General features: G+C 40.4%; 1 protein-coding gene across 14 annotated transcripts in view; it reads left to right on the top strand.

The window, feature by feature from the left end:
* Positions 1 to 1,130: 1,130 nt before the first annotated feature.
* YAP1 (Yes1 associated transcriptional regulator) overlaps positions 1,131 to 26,669 on the top strand; it is a 118,601-nt gene continuing 93,062 nt past the window's right edge. For 3 of the 14 annotated variants that reach the window (XM_036324597.1, XM_036324591.1, XM_036324590.1), the window contains exons 1-2: positions 1,135 to 1,964; positions 4,992 to 5,242. In XM_036324597.1, the coding sequence (XP_036180490.1) occupies positions 1,644 to 1,964; positions 4,992 to 5,242 (572 nt within the window). In that variant the 5' untranslated portion in view covers positions 1,135 to 1,643. Of the gene's footprint in view, positions 1,965 to 4,991; positions 5,243 to 26,669 lie in introns of all 14 variants that reach the window. The other 11 variants (XM_036324596.1, XM_036324588.1, XM_036324598.1 and 8 more) reach the window with 8 other exon arrangements.

Below are 26,669 nucleotides of genomic sequence, written 5' to 3'. Positions count from 1 at the left end.
TGTCCTGGCTGGAGGAAGATTATCTTTTTGCGCAGGGGACCTTTTCTTGCTTAAACCTATTTATACATCTGCTCCATTAGCACTGCAGACAAAAATCATTAAAACAAGTTAGGCTTCTTTCAGAAATGGATTTAAAATCAGAGGGATGTTGCACAATCCTGTGAATATGCTAAAAACACCGAGTTGCTTGAACAGATGAGTCCTGTGGCCTGTTTATATCTCAATAAAGTTGCTTATTTTAATAATCAGAATGCATGAGTTAAAAAAAATTTTTTTTTCATTTGCTTTTAACGATTTCTAATGGACTCCTCGCACGGCCACTTAGAGAGCCAGGTGGCTGGGGTGAGCGCCTCTCATTCCTCACTCAGCCGACATTCGCTGAGTCCACCCTGTGCCAGGCACAGGGATAAGGGGATGGACTCCCGTCCCCTCGAGGATGAGGGCGGGTTCACAGAGGAATCCTCACGACCGATAAGCACTGACTTTTTCCCCCGCTGAGATTTCATGTCTATGCTGCAAGTTTCGGTGTTAAAAAAGTTTGCTTTTTTTTTTTTTTTTTTTTAAAAAAAGGCAACATTGGTGGGGTTTTTTAAAAAGTGCATGACATCACTCACAGATCTAGTCTCAAAACTTCAAATTACCGAGACCGTTTATCCCCGGGAAGGGGGGGTGTTTGCACAGTCCAAAGTGGAAAAAAACCAAGTTGCCGTTCAAAAGAATGCACCCTTCTCCAAACCAGCGCCTGTTCGCGGGTATGCAACCGAACCCCGACCTGTCCTGGAGCTCGCGCGGGCGGGGGAGGGGGGGCAGGGGGGAGCGGATTGACACCTCCCCGCGCGCCCTGTCCCTCCATTCGCCTCTCGGGGCGACCTGGAAGCCGTGCGGACACTTCCCCGGGACCGGCCGGGAAGGGCCGGGCCGGGCCGGACTTCCTGCGGCCCAGGGCGGCCGCGTCCTCCGCGGGGACCAGACGTCCAAACCAGCCGGGCCTCCGCGGAGTGCGCGGGCCGGGAGCCCCGGGCGCTGGGCCGGGCCGGGCCGGGCGGCGGTCACGTGCGGCGGCGGCGTCTGCAGGAATGCGGCGGCTCGCGGGGAAAAGCGCCCTCGGCCCCGGGATCCGGCGCGGGCGGGCGCGCGGAGGAAGGAAGAGCCGGGAGGAGGCGGAGCCGGCGAGCGGCGCGGGCGGGCGGTTCTCTCAACTTTAGTTTTGGCGTCGGAGGCGAGTTTCTGTCTCAGTCGGGCGCAGCCGCCGCGGGGAAAAGAAAGGGAGGAAGGAAGGAAGGAGCGAGAAGAGGAAGTAGGAGAGAAAAGGGGAGGGCACAGGCGGCCGGCCGTCCCGCGCCCGTCCCCGAGCGCAGGGCAGCCAGTTCCCAGGCGCCGCGGCTCCGGCCTCGCCGCCCCTCCCGAGGCGCAGCCGCCAGACCAGTGGAGCCGGGGCGCGGGGCGGGGGCGGAGGCGCCGGGGCGGGGGATGCGGGGCCGCCGCGCAGCCCCCCGGCCCTGAGAGCAGGAGAGCGTCGCTCCGCCGCCCAGCGCCGCCCGCCCGCCGCCCGCGCCGCTTCTCGCGCCCGGGCCCGTCGAGTCGGGGCGCCGGGCGGAGCCCTCGCCCGCCTGGTCGGGGCGCGCGTCGGGGAGGCAGAAACCATGGATCCCGGGCAGCAGCCACCGCCTCCGTCGGCCCCGCAGGGCCCGGGGCAGCCGCCGGCGCAGCCCCCGCCGGGGCAGGGCCCGTCGTCCGGGCCCGGGCAGCCAGCACCCCCGGGGTCCCAGGCGGCGCCACAGGCCCCCCCGGCCGGACACCAGATCGTGCACGTCCGCGGGGACTCGGAGACCGACCTGGAGGCGCTTTTCAACGCCGTCATGAACCCCAAGACGGCCAACGTGCCCCAGACGGTGCCCATGAGGCTCCGGAAGCTGCCGGACTCCTTCTTCAAGCCGCCGGAGCCCAAGTCCCACTCCCGACAGGTAAGCGCGCCGCCCCGCTGCGCCTTCCCCGCCGGCGGGCTCGGGGGCGGCGGCCAGCCCGGGCCGGGAGGGGGCCGGGAGCCCTAGCGGGGCGGGGGCGGGGGCGGCGGGGTCTCCGGGGACGCGGAGGCGCGGGAGGCGCCCGCTGGGCCGCGCTGCCCGGCTCCCGCTCCTGCCGGAGTCCGGGGCCGAGATTTGTTTTTCCGCTCGGAGTTGGTCTCTGCGGTTGCCGCCGCGGGGGGCGTGCTTTCCCCTCCCTCCCTCCTTCCTTTCTTTCTTTCTTCCTGGGGTTCCCGGGAGGTTGGCGGGCTGGCGGGGGAGGTGGTAGGAAGGAAGGGGGGTGGGTGGGGAGAGCCGCCGGCCGCGGTGGGCTGCACAATGCGCGCGCCGCCGCCGCCGCCACCGCGCCCGCACCTTCGCTCACGCCGCCGCCGCCGTGGGGGAGGGGGCGCCCCTGGCATCCGAGTGGGTGCGCTGCCAGCGGCGGCCGCGCTTGTGAAGTGGAGCCCTGAAGCCCCCTGTCCTCGGGGCCCCCGGTCCCCTCCAGCCTCCCGGGGAGTCAGATAATTGTTCTCTTGTTTCCCAGGGTTGATTAGGGGCGCGCGGGGCGGGGGGGTATGGGGGGTGGTGGAACCAAGTCCCCTCGGTTTCTGGCTGTCCCTCCCCCTCCCGCTCCCGAGAGCGTTTCTTGTCCTCGCAGCCCCGGCCCTTTCTGATCACAGGATCCAGACTTTCCTGGAAGTTGTTTATGGAGTTGGTGCCTTCGCCCCTCGCTCGCCTCCCCTTGTTCCCTGGAACGCGGGCGGGCGGGCGGGCTCGCTCTCCTCGAACCTCGAAGGCTCACGTGCGGGTGTCCCGGTTGTAGACCGTGATTGGCCGTGATTCCCCGAAATGCGGGGGAATGAGCCGCATCTGCACGTTGCGCGGGCCCCGCGCCGCGCATTCCGGTGCCTCGGAGAACACAGGGCAGGTTGACTCATCGGCCGAGTCCTGCCCGCCTGGTTCAGCTGTGATTAAAAGTTACTGTTGGGGAAGCGATGACTAATCCGAGGCTCGCCATTGCCTTTTCGTTTCTCGCTGAGGACGTGAGCGTGACTGTGGCGCACACACAGCACGGCGGTCGATTACTGGGTCCACTGGATGCGGCGCTGAAGTGAAACTATTAGGAAAGCGCTCACATCCCCATAGGTCCCCGTGGGGTGGTTGAGTGTAGGTTTTTCCTTTGTTTCTTCATCTTAAAAAAAGAACTTGCTTCAGGCTAAATTTCAGCTTAGGAACTTTGCCCAAAAGTTGATTGGTTTTCCGAATTCTGCGATGTCGTTAGTCCACTTGGGCTGTAACTTGAGTGAGAAGAAGAAGAGTTATCGCCCCATTCCCGTTCCCATTCCTCCCCCACCTTCTTGCAAGCCTGTTGTGTGTTCTCCTGCCTCAGACCAAGGGATTTTGGAATTCAGAAAAACTCACTTAACCTGCTGGCAAAAACCTGGGTTAAGAAGGAGAAAGGAAAAACAATTTAGCCGTTTGCCTAAATACTTCAATTTGTCAGAAGTAGACTTTATGCCTTTTTCTTTTACTCCTGGAAGTGGGTTTCTGGACTCATGGGTCAGTGTGTGTTGGCATTGCACTCTACAGACGACAGGGCTATGCTCCTAGTTAATATGTTTTGAAAGCATAATACACATAGGAGATTGAATTCCCCATTTTGTGGCACCTATATGCCCCAAAATAATTGCAGCTAAAAAGTATACTCTATCAGTGGTTCTCAACCTTCTGGCCCTTTAAATACAGTTCCTCATGTTGTGACCCAACCATAAAATTATTTTCGTTGCTATTTCATAACTGTAATGTTGCTACTGTTATGAATCGTCATGTAAATATCTGATATGCAGGATGGTCTTAGGCGACCCCTGTGAAAGGGTCGTCGCGACCCACAGGTTGAGAACCGCTGCAAGTCTAATTGCACAAGAATTTATATCCAGCAGTTTATTGGTTTATACTACTGACTGTCTAATATAGATTTGTTTTTAATAAGTTTCTTAAGCGATATGCATCTGTAAGTTTGACTTATTTTTGCTGATGATTTCCTAATTCAAATATATTCTGATTGGAAACTCAGAAATGTACATGACTTGTTTAAGGCATAAATGCCTCTCTGATTGCTTCCAATCTCCTTTCCTTGCATATATGAATCTAGGAAATTCTAACTTTCTGGTAATCAGTCCCTAATTCTAATAATGGAATTTAAATAACTGAATTATGCATAGTGTATGGGTTGCAAATAATATCCACAAACTATTGGATGTAAATTCATTCATATGTATATGTAAGTTCTTAAGTTATGTTGTAATTGAACTGTTGACATCTTTATTATCTATGTACAAATAATATAGTTGGATTTTCATTCGTTAGGTGGCTTTTAAGAACATTTGGTTAGTTCTAAATCTTTTGCATTCATTAAAAGTTATATAACTTGTGATGGTTGTTTTACTGATGGCATTTGTCCATGATGAGGAAAAAAAATGACAGTTGTCATGTGTTTAGGGCTTAGCTTAGAAAAAAAATTAACTACGTACTTAAATATTAGCTAGTGAAAAAACTGCAGTTATGTTCCTTGGCTTGCATTTATACCTGGAACATTTTAAAACTTGGGAAAGCACCCATACTTCAGTGGCCTTATAGAAATTAGGTTTTAAAATTCAAAATTTATTATTTTAGGGATGTTTCATTCATTCTGTACTATTTGTCTTTAAAATATGTAGAAAGCACATCAAATGTGTAGTAGGTAGAAAATTCACTTAAATGAATTGCTCATCAATAAAATTATAAATGTTTGTAAAAGTACATATTACAATTACATAAAACCGTTAAAAATACCCATCTGCATACCTGTATTTCTCTCTGTCACATATTAAATGTTGAAATTTGCCTTTGGTACTTAGATATTCGGTTGCAATGAAAGTCTATCTAGGAAATTTAAAGGGACTACTGAAAAACAATTAAAAATTTTTCATTTTAATATTCCTATAGGCCAGTACTGATGCAGGCACGGCAGGAGCCCTGACTCCACAGCACGTTCGAGCTCATTCCTCTCCAGCTTCACTGCAGCTGGGAGCTGTGTCCCCTGGGACACTGACCCCCACAGGAGTGGTCTCCGGCCCAGCAGCTACCCCCACTGCTCAGCACCTTAGACAGTCTTCTTTTGAAATACCTGACGATGTACCTCTGCCAGCAGGCTGGGAGATGGCCAAGACATCTTCTGGTCAGAGATACTTCTTAAAGTAAGTGAAAATATGGAGGGGGATAGTTTTCTAAGGAAAATGTATTTTGGAAAACACAGTTACAATGCCATTTATTTTTTATTTTACTTAATATTTCTGTCAAGTTCAGTTAATCTTCCGTAATTATTTTCTCCCAGTTTGGTATTATCTAAATACCTTCTTTAGCTTGGGTGAATTTGGAAAGCTTGATTGATTCTTGTTTCAGAGCCTTTTAATAATCTCATATGGCAATTAGGGTATTCTCATTTTGAGTTTGTGCCAGACCTATTGATTAGCTTAAAACTGAAAGAATACCATGAGAAAATTCAAATTGTGAGAATGATAGGGCCGACATAGTCTTACGAAATATGTATAGTACTAATATCTTTTTAAATAAACATTTTACTGGTAAAGAAGAATTACAAAATAGTAGGACTTCTTTGGGAGTATAATTTTACAGCATCTTAGATTGTGAAATGACAAACCATGTATCTGCAGTTTGATGTGATTTATCAGGATCCTCCCCCCTCCCCCCAATGTAAAGAGAAACAGAATTTTTAGGTTTAATATACAACCTCTTAGTGGCAAACTTACTAGCAGGTCTTCAAAATTGAATCCCTCCTTTGGAAAAGTGAAAACAAGGCCATTGGGTTATTTATTTTTATCAGACTTTCTGTGCTTAACAAAATGGTAAAATTTCATCAAAGCTGAAAAGATCAAAATAAAATTTTATCCCCTCTCGCTTTGGAATTATAGATAAGACCTTAATATTTTTGTTTGGCTTGGCTTGTTTAAGTGTGTACAAAATGTTACTGAAATTGTTGTTTTAAAAAAGTAGTTTACTTAGTACTATTTAATCAGGTTGAGATAATAGAGTGAAAAACTGTTTTGATTGAGATCTGTCTTGGCATCTACTCCTACGGCAAGTGTAACATATATTTATTAGATTAGATAATACAATTGATAGTTTTACTGTGTGCGTCTTAGTATTTTATATTAATTGACTCTCAGGGTAGGATGTTACTTTGTAACGTAAGATACAGTTTTTGTGAGAGACAGGCTTATTTAGGGGATGAGCAGAGGAAAAAGTTTGATCTTGAAAAGTCTCTACAGTTTTTGTTCCCTTTACTGCAACTTTTTTCTTCTTTTAATTCGTTTTCTGATGTCCTGGTATCCATTTCAAAGGGTCAAGTTTCAACCAGAACAATAAGGGGCCTGAGACTGGAAAGTACACACAAGTCTGGCAAACTCATCTGCATGAGCAAGATCATTTCTTCTCAAGCAGGCGTCCAAAGTAAATGATTGAAAGAGCTGCTAGCTGTGAGGATGTGTCTTTAAGGGAAAAGGAGTGGAAACAAACCAGGTTGTTAGGCGGAAAAAGAAAGGCTGTACTTTTTTGAACCTCTCCCTGCTGGGTCACATGCTGACCTGGGGAGATTTTTAAACAGCTTAATAGCCTGCTTACCTTCTTTCTTTGGTTGATTCTGTCCCTGAAAGTATAAGGTTAAAGAGCAGCATTTATGCTCTCCTTAGTCTTTTGTATTTTGTAATAATTGCTTATTGGTGACATCTGCCTATATTTTCATTTTGAGTAATCCTTTTGTTTTGAGCAGAAATAAATGTCCTATAATTTTATTTTTTAAAGCCTCCAATGGTTCTTCCTATGAGAAGTGTTTCTCTTAAAGATATTTGATAAAGATGGATTAATGAAGGGTATGTACACATACCACATCACTCTGAGCACCCCACTCCAGCGGGCCCGCAGGGAGGCTACACCAGGCCAAGTAATATGAAAATTATGCCATAAGAGTAATGGTTGCAGGAGTGGAGAGAAGCTCACCTGGGAAAGAAAAAAAAAACTGAAAAAGAGAGATAAACATGATTGTTCTTCAAAATTTTTGAATTTCATTATTTGAAAGTTGCTAAGTGAGTAAGTCTTAAAAATTAAAAAAAAATTCTGGTCCTGGCCGGTTTGGCTCAATGAATAGAGTGTGGGCCTACAGACTGAAGGGTCCCACGTTCGATTCTGGTCAAGGGCACAAGCCCAGGTTGCGATCCCCAGTGGGGGTGTGCAGAGGGAGCCAGTCAATGATTCTCTCTCTCACCATTGATGTTTCTATCTCCCTCTTCCTCACTCTCTGAAATAAATAAACATATTTTAAAAAAATTCTGTAACTATGTATGGTGACAGATGTTAACTATAGTGGTGATCATTTTGCAATATAGATATATATTTAAAAGATCAAAATATATATATAAAAACTAGAGGCCCATTGCATGGATTTGTGCACCTGTGGGGTCCCTCAGCCTGGCCTGCAGGGATCGGGCTGAAACTGGCTCTCCGATATCCCCCAAGGGGTCCCGAGAGGGTGGTTCTTGGGTGATGCACCCTGGAATTGGGCTTCCTTCTCTCTGGTTCCAGGTGCCAAGTCACCACAGCTCAGCGTCTCAGTCACCTGCATTGAGCATCTGCCCCCTGGTGGTCATTGCGCGTCATAGCTACGGGTCGAACAGTCGGATGGTTGCTTAGGCTTTTATATATATAGATGCCGAATCATGTTGTACACCTGAATAATGTTGTATGTAATGAGGTATGTGTACCTCAATTAAAAAAAAATGGAGCAGGGAAATATTTTTGAGGGGCTCATGTGGAAGTAAAATTAGGCTTATTATATGTTATGAAATATTAGGATTTTTGACTCAGTTGAATAATTTTCTCATATCATTCCTTTCAGAAATAGAAGGTTTTCCCTGAGAGAGAGATCTTGGTCAGTAAAAGCAGGCAAAATCATGGGTTAGCTGGTATCTGTCAGGAATTCTTGAGAGGGCCCCTAAAAATTGGATGTGGAAGATGGGTATTATTCTAAAGATTGTCTGCTTTATGAACAATATGAAATTTGGAGAAAAGTTATGAAAAGATTAGTTCACATGCAGTTGTTAGCTACTTCCATGAAATTATTGTCTCTTTGAGTTGTCATAAACAACTTATTTTTGTGTACTGCACAGGTAAATGATTACTATCTGTCCTATGAGTCAAAGATGATAATGAATGAAGCTTTTAGAGCCAAGTTGCTTCTGTCAAAGTTCATTTTTATCTGAGTCTTGATGTTTCAAAGTCAGGCTCTCTTTGCAATCCATACTTATATATTTTCCTTTTGTGGCTAAAGAAAATTCTTGTTGCCAGCTAAATGTAGAATGAAAACTTAAATTAGTTGCATATTTTACAACTAGTGAAAAATTATATCTTAATATATTTTTAGGTTGGAACTAACTTTTCACTTACAAGTATATAATTTAGTCCTAGCCTGTTTGGCTCAGTGGATTGAGCATCGGCCTGCCAACCGAAAGGTCCCGGGTTCGATTCCAGTCAAGGGCAAGGGCCTTCGTTGCAGGCTCCTCCCCAGCCCGGGTTCTGGTCGGGGTGCATGTGTGCAAGAAGCAACCAATTGATGTTTCTCTCACATCAATATTTCTCTCCGACTTTCCCTCTCTCTTTCATTTTCTCTAAAACTCAATGGAAAAATATCCTCAGGTGAAGATTAAAAAAAAAAAAACACACAAAAAACACCAAGTATATGCTTTATCGAGATTTATACTTGTCATGAAGAAATCTGATCATAAAAAGGTCCAAACTTAGAAGGTGATGTAATTTGTTTGAAAACTTATAAATGTTGACTTTGGAAGCAACTAATTGTTGCCTTGTAACCACAGATGAATGACTTTGAAGTCAATTGGCCCATCCTCTTGTTTCAAGGCAGAGTGAGTACGGGAGAAGGATTATAGACAGGCAGCGTTGGGATTTTTAAAGCTCTTCCTAGGTTATGAGATCTTCTGGAAAAGACTTGTGCCTTAGCTTGACAAGCGATAAAGTGAATTATGGTGATTCTACCTACATTTATCAATGATAGATATTTAAGCTCTTGTACGATTGTGAAGTATGTAAAAAAAGCTTAGCCTGTATATTATGTATAATATTTATTCTACTGAATTTACTGTTTAAAACTAAGTTCTTCAAAGTTGTATGTTGAGTTTTTATTTTTTAAAAATCATTTCTCTTTATTACTCTGAAAAGTATTGCCTTCTTCAGCTGTCTTACAGTTTTCCTACAGGAAATAGTTCTTCAAGTAGTTGGTCAACAACTTCCTATTTCTTTATAAGCTGCTGAATAACTTCCTGAATTAGTATTCTGTAATATCTCTGGTTACAAGGAATGTTTTTCTCAGATTTATTTTATTGAACCTGATACCTTGTAACTATTACCATGTACAAAGAACTTCTTGTATATAATGTACCATATAGGATTTCATACTTTAAGAAATCTGATGCAGTGATTTTAAAAGTTTGTAAATTTGCATTGTTTTAGTAAGGTTCTAATTTTTAAAAGATCGTTTTGTTTCATTTCTATTATTTATCACTTTCTGAGTACTGGCCAGTGTTTTCATACTTTGAAGACTGAAGGTTTCATGTGGCTGTGATCTGATTAAAAGTTATATTGAGTATCTTGATCCAAGAGTATTTTGTTCAGAGATTTTCAACATTGCACAGCAATATAAATTAGCCAGTTTTACAACATTAAGTGAACTTGCCTTACAGATGTTATTGATCACTATAAATGCTTTGATTCTTTTTTATGTTATTTCAGAAGTTAATGCTCCACTGCTTTAATTAAAGCTACCTTAGAAATGTATCAATTAAAGATGAATTAAACTGTTGCTTGTTATAATTTGATCTATGCTTCTCCCAAACACTTGCCCCGCAGAAGACTATACACAAATGCAATGTGTATTGTTACTTACAATAAAGATTAGATGTTTTTAAAAGGAACAGTTTCATAAAGAATGGGGGGGGGGGGGTTGGTTTTGTTTCTTGCTATATCAAGTTAACTCGATATGATTTCCTTTTAAAAGTGAAAAGCTTGTAATATTGCCATTAAATGTTGATTAAGCTGCAAAAAAACCCACACCAATTCAAATTATAATCACAGAATATTTCCCTATCTGAGGTGAAGGCCAGCCTCTGCCTGTTTGTCTTGCTGCTGAGGTTGAGTGGGGAGAGAAGATGAAAGTATGCCCTCAGCTCTAAGAAAAAATGCTGGCTCTGCTCAGTGGGTGGGCATCTCAGGGAAGAATGGCCGCAGTGCCACAATGATTTAGGCAGAAAAACGCCGAGGAACTGTTGAATACAGTGGCAGAAGAAAAACAGTTGGAAGATAGTGGGTGTGACAGAGTAAATAGAACATGGAGATTAATGTATTTCCTGGGGAAAATAATGAGTATTTTGAGTGTGAACTAAAAAAGATGTTTAGTTAACAAGCTAGATGTTTAAATGCAGCAAACTCTCAATGGGCTATAAGATGGTAGGCTAATTTTCTTTAAAAAATAACTTTCAAAAAAATATCCCCCCTTCAGGGTCTTATGTTAACTCCTAAGGAAAAAAACCTAAGTAGTTTTGAATAATTGAAACATTAAAAAAATGTTATTGCTGTCCTGAGATCAGTCCTCACTAGTAATGTGGAAAAATAAATTTTACTTGATAGTTAGAAAAAATAATGCAAATTGGCATCCTAAAATAGTAATGCTGATACGCAAATAACTCTGAATTGCCATTTACCTTAAGGCTTTGGGGAAGAGGTAACCTCTAAACCTAACCTTTTAGCTGTGAAAATGCATAGTGAAGTTTAGGGTTAGGGCAAATCAAAGTTAAATCACTTTAAAAATCAGTTATTAAGACTTAGATTATTCAAACCTAATTTGCTACCTTCAGTAATAGCATAATTTAGCCATTAATTATGGCTTGAAAGTTTAATAATAGTTGAGTAGCATTGTAGAAAGAACCATGTGGTTCTATAACTATGGTTACTAAGTGATGCAGTTCTTTCAAAAAGGGCTTCTGATTCTGGGATTAATCAGAACTTCAAGCCATGAAAGGGGCATTGCTATTTTTAATGAAGAAGAATTGCTTCATGGTTCTGGTTGCTCAAGTACTGTAGCACCAAGTTTCCTGGGAACAAGTACTGCCACAGTGGAAACACTTCTGTTGGGTAGGGCTTGACTCCTTCTAAAAGCAAACAAAGAAGTTTGGTATAAATCACAAAGGTCTTTTTTCTCTCCTTTCTTTTAGTATTTTAGACAAGAAAAAGTCATCAGTAGTTTAATTCTCATTTGGTTTTTAGCATGAGGAGAATTACAATCTTTTTTTTTCTTTATTGTTTTAAGTATTACATATAGTATTACATAGGCCTCCTTTTCCCCCCATTGACCTCTCCCCAGGCACCCTTACCCCCCAAATCATAATCTTGAATACATCAAATGATATTTGAATACATCAAATGATATTTTTCTGAATAATTTTGCAAATTAACAAAATAATGCAAATAAGGATATCTATTAAAATACTGCTGTTTATTTCCACCAAATATTTACAATGCTTTTTTGTGGCTAGCTCTATTATCTGTCTTCACTTTAGAGTGGTTCTCTCTCTCTTCACTGGACTTATCAAATCTTCAGCTGGGTCCTGATTTGGGGGTGGGAAAGGTTCTTTTTGTTAAAAGCTCCTTCCTTCCTCTAGCAATTGCTTACTTATCCTAAAGTGAGTTTTTTTGTTTGTTTTTATTTATTTTATTTTTTTAAATATATATTTTATTGATTTTTTTTACAGAGAGGAAGGGAGAGAGATAGAGAGTTAGAAACATTGATGCGAGAGGAACATCGATCAGCTGCCTCCTGCACATCTCCCACTAGGGATGTGCCCGCAACCCAGGTACATGCCCTTGACCGGAATCGAACCTGGGACCTTTCAGTCCGCAGGCCGACGCTCTATCCACTGAGCCAAACCGGTTTCGGCTGTTTGTTTTTAAATAAAGTCTTTATTTGACCAGTAAGTATGTTTAGAGAGATGTGCTTTTGATACATTCATGAAAACTTACTATAGGCTACTTGATTTGGGGTTTTGAGTAAAGACAACTTTCTTCAGAGTGCTATTATGTGCTTTCACAAAATTAAATGTAGATTAGAAAGCTGTTCGAAGTTTAACTTCTCACATACTCAGAAGTGACTGTAATATGGAGTTGGCTTTTGGGAAGGAACCTACCTACCATCTAGGAAATGAGGGTAAAATGTGGATTTTTTAATGTACAAGCATGAATGGAGATTCTTTTGTTTTTTATATGAATGAAACTGCCCTCCCTCCCTCTTTTTCCTCTCCTATGTATCAGATTTTACGGTTTTTTAAGAAGGTGTATGTTTTTCATTATAAAAATAATATGTTTATGTTGTTCACACTGGGACTTTTCTTCGCTCTCATCCTGGCAGGTCCTGCTTCACTCTTGTTGGTTGGTTACCCTATTTGTTGCTTTTCTCTTTCTTGATTTTTCTCATTCTCAGAGTAGGCTTAAGTAGGCTTATCCCACAGGAATTTGCTGAGAAAATAGGTACATTGGTAGGTAACGTCATTGAGATCTCTTGTGTTTAACAATATCTTTATCTGTTAACATTGGCTGGGCAGTTTGGTTGTAGAATTAAATTTAGTTATTTTTCCTTGGTGTTTTAAAATCAATGCATCGTTTTATTTTAGCCTCCAGTTTTCTTGTTGAGCCTTTAAACCCAATTTGGCTTCCTTGGGGATTTTAGTTTTTTTGTTTTTTGTTTCTTTATCTTTGGGCAGGGGGTGGTGGTCTTAAATTTCATGGTGTTCCTTGGTATGTACCTTTTTTTATTCATTGTAAAGATTACATGGTTTGGAAACTTCAATGTGAATGGTGGCTCTTAACATTTTTTTTTAATGTATTTTTATTAATTTCAGAGAGGAAGGGAGAGGGAGCGAGAGATAAGAAACATCAATGATAATGGCAAAATCATTGATTGGCTGCCTCCTGCATGCCCCACACTGGGGATCTAGCTCGCAACCCCGTTCAGGTAGATGCTCAACCACTGAGCCATGCTGGCTGGGCCCTCTTCACATTTTGCAGTGTGGTTGCCCTAACTCTCCTTTGGTCCTGGGAAAGATTTTTTATTTTATTAGGTCTTGTGTAATTTCTTCTAGTCTGTTTTATCTGTTCTCTTTACCTGGAATAACCAGTCAGAATAAACTTTTTTATTTTCTTATCTTTACCCCCGTTTTTTCCTACACTTATTAGCCTGTTGGTATTTTTTCTGGGAGATGTTAACTTTAATTTTTAACTTTTCAGTTGACTTCTCCCTTCCTCCCCAAAGGTGATTATCATTCATAATTCCAGGGACCCTTTTGTGAGCTCATTGTTCCTTTGTGTGTGTTCTTTGTTCGTTTGTTTTGGGTTTTTTGTTAATTCTCACCCGAGTATATTTTTCCACTGATTTTTAGAGGGACAGACAGAGGGAAACACATTGATTGGTTGCCTCCTGCATGCCTCCCCCCCCCCCCCCCCCCCGGGCCTGGGAGGAGCCTGCAACCAAGGTATGTCCCCTTGACAAGAATCGAACCTGGGACCCTTTGGTCCGCAGGCTAATGCTCTATCCACTGAGCTAAGCAGATTAGGGCTGTTATTTTAATGACATGCTGTTCTTATTTCATGGAAGTAGTAATAAAATGTTTCTCTGAGTAAATAGCAGGTGTATCTTTTTAAATTTTTTTCTACTTTAAGTGTCTCAAGTGAGCTTCACTACAGTGATATGTCAGGGACCAACCAGGCCCTGAAGTTGTGGGGGCCTAACTTTCAGTGTCTTAGTTAGGTTCTCTTGTAGTGGCCAGTTTCTCCAGAGAAAAACTGCAGTCCTCTTCTTTAAAAAAATTTTTAAAATATATTTTTATTGACTTCAGAGAGGAAGGGAGAAGGAGGGGGGGAGAGAGAAATATCTAGAGAGCATCATTGATTGGCTGTCTCCTGCACATTCCTGTGGGGATCCAGCCCGCAACCTGGGCATATGCCCTGACGGGGAAATCAAACTGTGACCTCCTGGTTCATAAGTCAATGCTAAACCACTGAGCCACGCTGGCCGGGCTGCAGTCCTCTTTCTAGAGAGCATTGGTGGTGATGGGTGTTAAGACTAAAACTGGTGTTTTAGGGCTGACGAGTGTGGGGCTCCATCCCTGCTGTTGGCTGCGCCAGGTGTCTGAATCCAGAGCCTCTGGCTCCATTTCTTGGAAACAAGAAATTTCCCATCTCCTTGGGCCAGGGAGCGGAGTGTGCAATAGGTTTTTAAAAGTTGTATGTAGACTGAATTTTTGTACTAGTAAATCCAATTTGTGGTTATTAGGTTGACTTGGTATGTAAAGTTGCAGTTTTCTAAGTCCCAAATAAGTAGCTAGACAGTTTCATATGATTTGACTTAAATATTACAGGATCATTTTTTAAATAATACTTAGGTAAATGCTTTTCCCAGGCAGATGGTTAATTCAAGTACATTTATTCCATTTAATGTCAGTTTTGCTAGTTTACATCTTCATGTGTTAAGATTTTCCTAAGGGCGATCTGTATACTTTGACATCAGGGCAGCTGGCATTGGGCATTGGACAGAATTTGTTGAGAGGGTTTGGATTCTGAAATAGTGTGAGGAGGCAGAGAGAGACTGGACACTTAATTCCTATTCTTATATATGATAATAGAGATAATCAAATCTGTACGTCATTTTCTAGTATACATAGCTTTTAAAAGTAGGACTTTAAAGAAAAACAGCTTTATGAAGTTGGCATGTATATGTCTTCCTACACTCCTTCCTTCTGTCTAGTTTTCATCAACATTTATGATGATAAGATAAGGAAAATATGCATATCTAAATTGACTAAGTTATTATTGGTATACTGTGTAGTTTAACCCCCGAGGTATATAACTTGATTTACTTTAGTATAGATTGTTGCTTTCCTGGCAAGTCCTCTTTTAATAGATACCTCAGAAAAGTAGCCTGTGCTGTATTCAGGAGGCCATTTTCTTTCTTTCTTTTTTTTTTTTAAATATATTTTATTGATTTTTTACAGAGAGGAAGGGAGAGAGACAGAGAGTTAGAAACATCGATCAGCCGCCTCCCGCACATCTCCCACTGGGGATATGCCCGCAACCCAGGCACATGCCCTTGCCCGGAACCGAACCCGGGACCCTTCAGTCCGCAGGCCGACGCTCTATCCACTGAGCCAAACCGGCCTCGGCCAGGAGGCCATTTTCAATGTATAATATTAATACAGAGAATTTTCTTTTTTTATTTTACAGAATAATTTTACTTTTATTTTGACTTTTTAAAAAAATTAACATTTTCTCAATTACTATTTACATTCAATATTATTTTGGAGAGAATATTTTCTTTACCTATAAACTAACCCTAACCATGGAAATGTAAGTAGTTACGAATTTCATGAAAACTGGGTTTAGGTTCAAATAGATTTACCCAGAGGAGGTGGCTGAGATGTGGTTGGATAGGACCCTTTGTTGTTGATGATCTCTAGTTGAATTTCGTCAGACTTATTTTCATCAATCTCTACCTTGATTAGGTTAAAAAGCAGATATATGGAAATGTTTTCTGGAAAAGAGGAAGCAAACCTTTTTAAAACCACATAAAATCTTAAGTGACCACTGTAAAACCAGACCATCAGTGAAAAGGGTTAAATGGTACTGAAAAACAGTATACTTTGGAGTTGTAAAAGGCATTGAAATGTTGAATAATTTGGAGGAGTAGAATAAAATCAATACATTTTAGTTAACTATATAGAGTAAGGAAGTGTGTTAAAATAGTCAGTTGCTAAGGTGAATGAGCTAAATAAATAAATGGAGATTTCTGAGACCCTGCCTGGAACTAAGACTTACCAGCGGTAGGGTCACAGTTAAAATTTACCTAGCTCACCTGGATAACTTTTAAGATTAAAACAACAACCACCACCACCTCTGGGGAAGAGTTGGCTAAAATATAGATGTTTCTGTTTTTCCTCTACACATGTTCAGACTGATACAGGTTATGTTTCAGAAATTGTGTAGTTTGGATGGGCTCCAGATGATGTAATAGGATCACTTTTATCCCCTCCCAGCTGGAGGGTGTGCAGACTTTCCTGTTAGGACTGGTACAGATCTCCTCCTATGGGTGACAAAATATAATCACTGTTTTCAGACAATGATATAAAATTATTATCATTGTCCTCTGTTTGAAGACAAAGCATGTCCTTTGTGTACCTGTCTGTTCTTAAGTTTTCAGTTAGTGCCCATCACATTACAGATAAGAATTTGCAGTTTATCTATCAGTGTCCTTGCTATTTCTACTCCCTCAAACACAGGGTGATTTTTCTCAAGAAAGAACTACTTGGTTCTGGTCACTTGCATTGATGTGGATATAGTTTCTTTTTCCCTGCTTTTTATTTAGTTATTTTTTAAAAATTCACTGTATGTGCTTGATTTCATAAAAACCTACCTTGGGGTTTTATGTAACAGATATTATTTTAAGGATTCACTTGGTCCCACACTGTGGAGTGGATTGATGGGTTGAATTGGGTCTCAAGACTCCATTCATTCAAGTCATCTTTGCCTTTTCATTGCTATCTCTCACTGGAGAACCTGTTGAGGCTAACTATTATAAGCTCAGTAAAGAGATTTTGTCCTCTTTGTTCAGTTTTATGTATGTAGCTCTTGATGTGTTTATTGGCAGATTTATTTCAGTCTATTGGTTGATAGTCTCCCGGATTAATGCCTTCAGTCCCTGAAATTAATGCAATGCAACTTGATGCTAAAAGATACTAGAGTATTACCTTGTGTATTCTAGAGTTAATTTTATAAGTTTGAGGTTATTCTTAAACTCAAATAAGTAGAACTATTTTTAAAATATATACTTGTGTAGATATAAACGAATAACAGTTCTCCCGAGGGCATTGTAAGTCTCTTCCATGGAAGGGAATATTTAGGAAAAAAATTCTGATGTAGAAGTGGTACCAGTTGAGTAGACTACTATGGGAGTTCAGGTGAAGAGATGGTACTCAAGTTATGCTTTTGGAATTAACATTTTCAATTCAGTGAATGTGAGTCGAGGAGGTGGGGAGGCAAACACTGAGCTGCAAAAAGGATTTCTGGTAACAAAGACTTTGATCTTCCTACCTGGATGACATTTGTATTTTTTTTTAATATATTTTATTGATTTTTCACAGAGAGGAAGGGGAAGGGATAGAGAGTTAGAAACATCGATGAGAGAGAAACATTGATCAGCTGCCTCCTGCATGCCTCCCACTGGGAATGTGCCTGCAACCAAGGTACATGCCCTTGACCAGAATTGAACCCAGGACCCTTCAGTCTGCAGGCTGACGCTCTATCCACTGAGCCAAACTGAGGGCGACATTTGTATCTTAAGAGGCTCCTCCCTTCATTAAAATGAGCTGTTAGTTGTAGTTAAATCTGCCCTCTCACATTGGGCATTAAAAAACCAGTTCTTTAAATGGTTTATGTTGCTTATTGATTAGAGCAGCGGTTCTCAACCTGTGGGTCACGACCCCTTTGGCGGTCAAACAACCTTTTCACAGGGGTCACCTAAGACCATCCTGCATATCAGATATTCACATTACGATTCATAACAGTAGCAACATTACAGTTATGAAGTAGCAACGAAAATTTTATGGTTGGATCACAACACGAGGAACTGTATTTAAAGGGCCAGAAGGTTGAGAACACTGGATTAGAGTGTTGGCCTGCATACCCAAGGGTCTTGGGTTCAATTTGATTCCCGGACAAGGGCATGTATCTCTGTTGAGGGTTCGCGCCCCCGCCCCCGAATTGGGGTAAGTGTGGGAGGCAGCCAACCAGTGTGTCACATCTATACTTCTCTCTCTCCCCCTTCTCCCTCCCTTCTACACTTTTTGAAAACAATGGAAAAGATATCCTTGGATGAGGATTATGAACAAAAACAGTTCTGATATCAAAACACTTGAAAAAACCATTAAATGACTTGGTTTTACTCACTTTGAAAAAAATGTTTCATAAGTGAGGACCATCTATTATATGAACATTGTCAAATACAGTTGTATTCTGTATGCATTTTAAAAGTTTATTTTGATATTACAGCCTATTAAAGGTTTTTTTGTTTGCTACTTTTTGACACTATTTGTCAGAAAATGCTAGTTGAATTCTTAATTTTTCTGGTACTGTTTAAATTTAGCTAAATGTTCATTTGTTTATCAAGTACACTTTATTAGAGTTATGCAAAGTGAATATAAACTACATGAATTGTTTTTGTTTTGCATATCACTGCACAATTGAATTAATAGTAAAATAAGTGTAAAAGCTACAATTTTTTAATTTTTAAAGTTGCTTGTGAAAGCTACTGATGGCAAACATTTTATTCCAGAGCTTTAAGAATTTTTAGAATTAAACTTTTGAATTTATTTTAGGCAAGCATAATCAGATGGCTTAGTCCATTATTTTATATTACCAAAACCAGATAAGTATTTGAGAGCTTGTTTGTTGATCAATTATATTAAAATAAATTGTAAAGCAAATCTGGTACTCTGCTTATCACCATTAGAAGTTACTGTGGAAACTAAATTTTGTCTTTTAAAACACTCTAGGATTTTAAATTTATTAATAAAACTTCCTGGGACACAGAGCGGTCAGAATTCTTTACTTAAACTCAGTTTAATTTGGTTTAGGAGTTTCAGGAATGCTAGTAATTAAGAAATGAATATAGTCAACAGAAACATACTAGGCTGTTAAGATTTCAACTCTGTTTTATAGTAAGTCACATGGAGGTCATTTACTGTTACTGGTTGTCTTAGTAAGTGGGCTGCCATAACAAACCACAGACTGGGTGACTTAAACAACCACCCAGGATTTCTCACAGTTAGGGAGGCTACGAAGTCCAAGATCAAGGTGCCAGCAAAGTAGGTTTTATTCTGAGGCTTATCTTGGCTTGCAGGCGACTGTCTCTTGCTGTGTTCTCCTCTTGTGTGCACAGAGGTTTCCTTACGTATTGCTGGGAGTCTGTTAAGAGGATAGATGCAAAAGCTGCACAGTTACCTTATGTCACATGTTACTGCATTCTGTCAGTGAAAGTCAGCACAGATTGGGGGGTGGGTGTTTGGGAAGTAACTCTGCCTCTTGATGGAAGGAGTTGCAAAATATTGTGGCCATGTTTTTAAGTCTACCACACTTAATTGGGAAGTTTTTAAAATAATGTTCAAAATAGGTGAATGATTGGGAACTAAAAAACTCAGGATAGAACATAATGCCACTGGAAAATAGTTTGTACTCTTAAGAAGTAAAATCTCATTTTTTGTGAATAATGTGATATAAGTTGATAGGAGTTTTCCTCTTGAGATGCCGTCAAATCAGTCAAGTTATTTTTAAACCATTCAATAGGTTAGATAAAATATGGACTTTGGGATTACAATTTACATTTATGGTTCAAGACCATGAATTGAATTGACATCTAGTTGCAACTATCCTCTAGAACTTGACTTTAGTATTTTACCAAAAAATTGCCTCATTTTACATCATCTTTAGATCAACTTAGGCATGAACTCACATGGAACATATAGCAGAAATGGAACCTGGTATTTCCTGGTACCTATTTGTGTTTGATTTAATTACATTGCTTTCTTTCCCTGCCTGAATTCAATTAAGTTGAGGAAAATCTGTATTGTTATTGCTCATAGATTTGACTTTATTGACTGGCTATTCATTGAATTTTTATTAATTTACAGACTAGTAAGTTATCTTAATATACATCTATAATAATAAAAGTGTAATATGCTAATTAGACCGGACATCCTTCCAGACGTTCTTCCAGATGACCTTCCAGACAAAGCTGGGGCTGCAAGAGAAGCCTGGGTCCTGGTTGCCAAGGGAAGCCAGTGCTGGCAGCTGGGAGAAGAAAGGCCTACTCTTGCACGAATTTTGTGCATTGGGCCTCTAGTATAAGTATAAGTAACGCAGTTGGTGAGAACTCACAGTGATTTTAGGACGTTTGTTCTTCCTGCTTCCCAAAAGTGTTTTCCGTGACCACACCACATGTGTTTAGGTTTCCAGGTTGCTTATGAATGAATGAACACTTGAGGATCACGGCCACTGGGAGTTACTGAGACATTCTCAAACATTTAATTTCAAAACTAAGCATCTACCTCTTTTAATAAAGGCCTATAAAGCAAGGTGGTTTTTTTTCTCCTCTTCATGAAATTGAATGATTATAAGAAACTGATTTAGTGTTTTGTAATTTGCTACCTAAAAGTTGAATTTAAGCAGTGAATTAGATTTTAGCACTGTGATTGATACTTCTACAATCTGTAATATGGTTAGCAGAGCATCCCTAGTTGTTCTCTTGACTTTTTATTTTTCTTTTTTAAAATGGTCCATAGCGACTCCTCCATTTTTGGTAGTAGAGTTGTATTGAGTCTATGAAGAGGCTTCACAAGAAAAAAGAGCAGCTATTTATGGAGCATTTCCTCAGGCCTGCAATTTGAAGCCATTACAGCAAAGTTGCTGAGCAAGTGATTACATGCCAGCAGTCAGAGGCCCCCACCCTGCTTGTGTGGATAAGAGCTCAGGACTACCGCTGTGCAAAGTTTGTCCTCTTAAATTACTGTCAATTACTTACTTTTTAAATGCATTCTAAACTCACTTTCTTAACAGTTACATTATTAAAAGGTTATAGGATATAAGCTTGTTTTTTTGTTTTTGTTTTTATATTTTATTAATTTTTTACAGAGAGGAAGGGAGAGGGATAGACAGTTAGAAACATCGATGAGAGAGAAACATCAATCAGCTGCCTCCTGCACACCCCCCAATGGGGATGTGCCCGCAACCAAGGTACATGCCCTTGACCGGAATCGAACCCGGGACCCTTCAGTCCGCAGGCTGACCTCCCCATCCACTGAGTCAAACCAGTTAGGGCTAAGCTTGTTTTTGAGGTTTCAGGAAATCAGCATCCAAGAATACGATTTTCCCCATCCCCCACTCCCTTTTAGTTAATTAAAATCTGGTCATCTTATCAAATGCAGATCTTGTCCAGCAGTTTTGCTTAAGCTTACAAAAACAGATGTTAGGAGTTGTCTATCAAAGGGATTTCAGCTGAATGTATACATCTTGTAGACCTGGAGTCTATGTTAGAGAGGTTGTTTGATTTTCAGATTTTAGGTAACTTGGTTGCCTACCTATGAAAACACCATTTAAAAAAAAAAGTTATAGAAAATAAGTGTTCTCTTTTGTGTTTTATAATAGCATATGGTGACATGAAAACAAACGGCAGTCTGCTCAGGAATAAAATTACTAGTAGCAGTTTTATCTTAAATAGGACACTTCTAATCTGAATTTTACAACCTTTCCACTCTTTGGTATCAAACTTTTAAAACTTATTAGTTTTTCTAGGTTATAGTCTGGTGTCTTTAAAAAATTAGGCATTGTTCTACAGAATTTTCTTTATCCTATTAAAAAAATCTAGATATGCCCGGAGTGGCTCAGTGGTTGAGCGTCAACCTATGAACGAGGTGGTCACGGTCTGGTCACGGTCTGGTCACTGGATTGCAGGCTAGATCCCCAGGAGAGGTCGTGCAGGAGGCAGCCGATCAATGATTCTTTCTCATCATTGATGTTTCTATCCCTTTTCTCTCTGAAGTCAATAAAAAAAATTTTAAAATCAGGATTCATTTTCAGGAAATTTTTTAATGACAGAGAAAAATGGCTTTTAGCTATAGCTGTCATTTTAATTTCAAAAAAGCATCAATTGATAAAATCATTAATTATGTTATAAAAATTGAAATATGCTTTTTTAAAAAATTTAAATTCTTTATTGTTTAAAGTATTACGTATGTGTCCTTTTCCCCCCATTGACCACTCCCCGCCCACCCCCACCCCCCAGGACATGCCCTCCCCTGCCCCCTGTCTGTGTCCACTGGTTATGCTCATATGCATGCATACAAGTCCTTTGGTTGATGTATTATTTTCCCCCTTCCCTCATAGGTTGGACAGTCTGTTTGATGCTTCTATGACTCTGGTTCTTTGTTCATCAGTTTATGTTGTTCATTATATTCCACAAATGAGTGAGATCATGTGATATTTATCTTTCTCCAACTTGCTTATTTCACTTAGCATAATGCTCTCTAGTTCCATCCATGCTGTTGCAAATGGCAAGAGTTCCTTCTTTTTTACTGCAGCGTAGTATTCCACTGTGTAGATGTACCACAGTTTTCTAATCCACTCATCTGCTGATGGGCACTTAGGCTGTTTCCAAATCTTAGCTATTGTAAATTGTGCTGCTATGAACATAGGGGTGCATATATCCTTTCTGATTGGTGTTTCTGTTTTCTTGGGATATATTCCTAGAAGTGGGATTACTGGATCAAATGGAAATTCCATTTTTAATTTTTTGAGGAAACGCCGTACTGTCTTCCACAGTGGCTGCACCAGTCTGCATTCCCACCAGCAGTGCACGGAGGTTCCTTTTTCTCTGCATCCTTTCTAGCACTTGTTGTTTGTTGATTTCCTGATAGCCATTCTGACTGGTGTGAGGTGGTATCTCGTTGTTTTGATTTGCATCTCTCGGATGATTAGTGACTCTGAGCATGTTTTCAAATGTCTCCTGGTCTTCTGTATGTCCCCTTTCAAAAAGTGTCTATTTAGGTCCTATGCCCATTTTTGATTGTATTGTTTATCTTCCTTTTGTTAAGTTGTACAAGTTCCCTATAAATTTTGGATATTAGGCCCTTATTGGAGATAACATTGGCAAATACGTTCTCCCATGCAGTGGGCTTTCTTGTTGTTTTGTTGATGGTTTCTTTTGCTGTGCAGAAGCTTTTTATTTTGATGTAGTCCCATTTGTTTATTTTTTCCCTTGCCCTAGGACAGTGATGGCGAACCTATGACATGTGTGTCAGAGGTGACACACGAACTCATTTTTTTGGTTGATTTTTCTTTGTTAAATGGCATTTAAATATATAAAATAAATATCAAAAATATAAGTATTTGTTTTACTATGGTTGCAAATGTCAAAAAATTTATATGTGACACGGCACCAGAGTTAAGTTAGGGTTTTTCAAAATGCTGACACGCCGAGCTCAAAAGGTTCGCCATCACTGCCCTAGGAGTTGTGTGGGTAAAGATATTGCTATGACAAATGTTCTGCTATTTTGCTGCCTATGGCTTCTTCTAAGATTTTTATGGTTTCTTGTCTTACGTTTAGGTCCTTTATCCATTTTGAGTTTATTTTTGTGTATGGTGTAAGTTGGTGGTCTAGTTTTCTTTTTTTTTGTATGTATCGGACCAATTTTCCCAGTGCCATTTATTGAAGAGACTGTCTTGACTCCGTTGTATGCTTTTGCCTCCTTTGTCAAATATTAACTGAGCATAATGGCTTGGGTCAATTTCTGGGTTTTCTGTTCTGTTCCATTAGTCTATATGCCTGTTCTTGTGCCAGTACCAGGCAGTTTTGAGAACCGTGGCTTGGTAATATAGCTTGATGCCTGGTATTGTGATCCCTCCAACTCTGTTCTTCTTTCTCAAGATTGCTGAGCTATTCGGGGTCCTTTTTTGTTCCAGATGAATTTTTGGAGAGTTTGTTCTAGGTTTGAACTATGCTATTGGTATTTTAATGGGGATTGCATTGAATCTATAGATTGCCTTGGGTAGTATGGACATTTTAATGATGTTGATTTTACCGATGCACAAACACGGTATATTCCATGTGTTTATGTCTTCCTTTGTCTCTTTTTTCAGTGTCCTGTAATTTTCTGAGTACAGGTCCTTTACTTCCTTGGTTAAATTTATTCCTAGGTATCTTACTTTTTTTGTTGCAATGGTAAATGGGATTGTTTTTTTAGTTTCTCTTTCTGTGAGTTCATTATTGGTGTATAAAAAAGCCATAGATTTCTGGATGTTAATTTTGTATCCTGCTACATTGCCGAATTCATTTACATATTAATACTAGTAGTTTTTTGATTTGAGTCTTTAGGGTTTTCTATGTACAATATCATGTCACCTGTGAATAATGACAGTTTTACTCCTTACTTTCCAATTTGGATGCTTTCTATTTTTTCTTCTTGTCTGATCCCTATGGCTAGCACTTCCAGTACTATGTCGAACAGGAAGGAGTGTTTAAAGTAGGCATGCCTGTCTGGTTCCTGTTCTTAGCGGAAATGGTTTTAGTTTTTGCCCATTGAGTATGATGTTGGCTATAGGTTTGTCATATATGGCTTTTATTATGTTGAGGTATGATCCCTCAATTCCCACTTTGCTGAGAGTTTTTATCAGGAAAGGGTGTTGGATTTTGTCAAATGCCTTTTCTGCATCAATTGATATGATTATGTGATTTTTGTCTCTCAATTTGTTTATGTGATGTATCACGTTTATTGATTTGCGAATATTGTACCATCCTTGCATCCCTGGAATAAATCTTACTTGGTCATGGTGTATGATCTTTCTAATGTAATGCTAGATTTGCTAGATCTGATTTGCTAGAATTTTGTTGAGCATTTTAGCATCTATGTTCATCACAGATATTGGCCTGTAGTTCTCTTTCTTTGTGGTGTCTTTATTTGGTTTTGGAATTAGGGTAATGCTGGCTTCATAGAAAGAGCTAGGAAGTGTGCCTTCCTCTTGGATTTTTTGGAATAGTCTGCAGAGGATAGGTTTTGGGTCTTCTTTGAATGTTTGGTAAAACTCCCTGTGAAGCCATCTGGTCCCAGGCTTTTGTTTGCTGGAAGTTTTTTGATGACTGCTTCAATTTCCTCCTCAGTTAGCCTGCTGAGATTTTTTGATTCTTCTTGGTTGAATTTTGGAAGGTCGCATTTTTCTAGGAGTATGTCCATTTCCTCCAGGTTGTTTAGTTTGTTGAAATAGTTGTTCATAGTATTTTTTTTTACAATCCTTTGTATTTCTGTGGGGTCTGTTGTTATTTCGCCCCTTTCATTTCTGATTTTGTTTATTTGGGTCCTCTCTCTTTGCTTCTTGGTGAGCCTGTCTAGAGGTTCATCAATCTTGTTTATCCTTTCAAAGAACCAGGTCTTGGTTTCATTGATTTTTTGATTTGTTTTTTTGGTCTCTACATCATTTATTTCTGCTCTGATCTCTATTATCTCCTTCTGCTCACTCTGCTCATATTATCTCTTTTTGCTCTCTTCCTAATTCTTTAAGTTCTAGAGTTAGATAATTTATTACCATTTTTTCTTGTTTTTTGAGGTAGGCCTGTAGAGCTATGAACTTCGCTCTCAGGACTGCTTTCACTGTGTCCCATAGGTTTTGGATGGTTGTGTTTTCACTGTCATTTGTTTCCAGGATGTTTTTAATTTCTTCTTTGATCTCTTTGGTAACCCAATCATTGTTTAATAGCATGCTATTGAGTCTCCAAGTGTTTGAAATTTTTTTGTTGGTTTTATTGTAGTTGATTTCTAATATTACACTATTGTGGTCTGAGAGGATGCTTGATATGATTTCAATCATTTTGAATTTGGAGAGACTTTGTGCCCCAATATGTGGTCTATCTTTGAAAATGTCCCATGTGCACTTGAGAAAAATGTATATTCTGTAGGGAAAATATGCTTTTAATTCAAATTCTCTGAAAGCATTTTAATAAAATAGAAATGGAAATGGTTTTTTAGTCATGGACATTTTAAGAGATTAGTATTCCCTAACTTACTGTCTGTATAACTTTCCCCTCCCCTGCCCCTTCCCTCCAACAACCCCTGATAATTAACAACACAGACTAAAAGGAAAAAGAATAGTGTCCTTCTAGGATGCCCATGAAATTACTACATCTTTACAAATTGGCAACCTAATCCCTGAATAATCCTTTTGAGTTTCACAGGTTTGGTGCAATAGTGATTTTAACTCTGGCAATTATAATTGAGAGAAATTTCCTCGTTCTATGACTTAAATTGAGATTTAGGACATTTCTATAGTATTTAGCTAAATGAGAGCCTCTGGAAACTGCTTTTTGGATTTTTTTACACTGCTCTCTCACCCTCCAGCAACTGTAGGAATAACATAAATTCCTTCAAGATTCAGCTCAGATTTTAACTCTCCAGAACCAGCATGTCAAACCTGCGGCTGGCGGGCCTCGTGTTTGACATGCTTGGGTCTTTCCAGAGTTTTCCTAGTCCCATGTCTGTTTTAGAGTTAACCCCTCTTCTTCACATGACCCTGCTCCGTTGGGAATATTTTTCACTTACAGACTTACACTGTGTACTCTGTACCTAGCATAGTGCCAACACATGTTATCTGCTCACCAGAAATTGTTGGGAATTGCTTTTACATGGTGTACAGTCATTTCAGAAGCATTGAGTTATTTTCATGCTTTGGTGCCTTCAGAAAGCTTCAGCACCATGCTTAGAACTATGCATGAGAGCACTCATCCCTGTTCTCAGGAGGCAAGGTGTGTGAAATAGTTAGAAATGGCATGGGGAAAGATCTTGTCGACTGTTAAATGACAGACTTGTTGGCTGTTAGTAATCCTGAAAAAGAAGCGATTGCTTGCTGTGTTGGAGTGTGGGAAGTTTGTGGAGGAGTTTGGTCTTTGGTTGTATTTGAAGG

Source organism: Myotis myotis, unplaced genomic scaffold (genome assembly GCF_014108235.1).
Source record: "Myotis myotis isolate mMyoMyo1 unplaced genomic scaffold, mMyoMyo1.p scaffold_m19_p_10, whole genome shotgun sequence".
Taxonomy (NCBI): domain Eukaryota; kingdom Metazoa; phylum Chordata; class Mammalia; order Chiroptera; family Vespertilionidae; genus Myotis; species Myotis myotis.
This window is presented reverse-complemented; position numbering and strand designations above follow the sequence as displayed.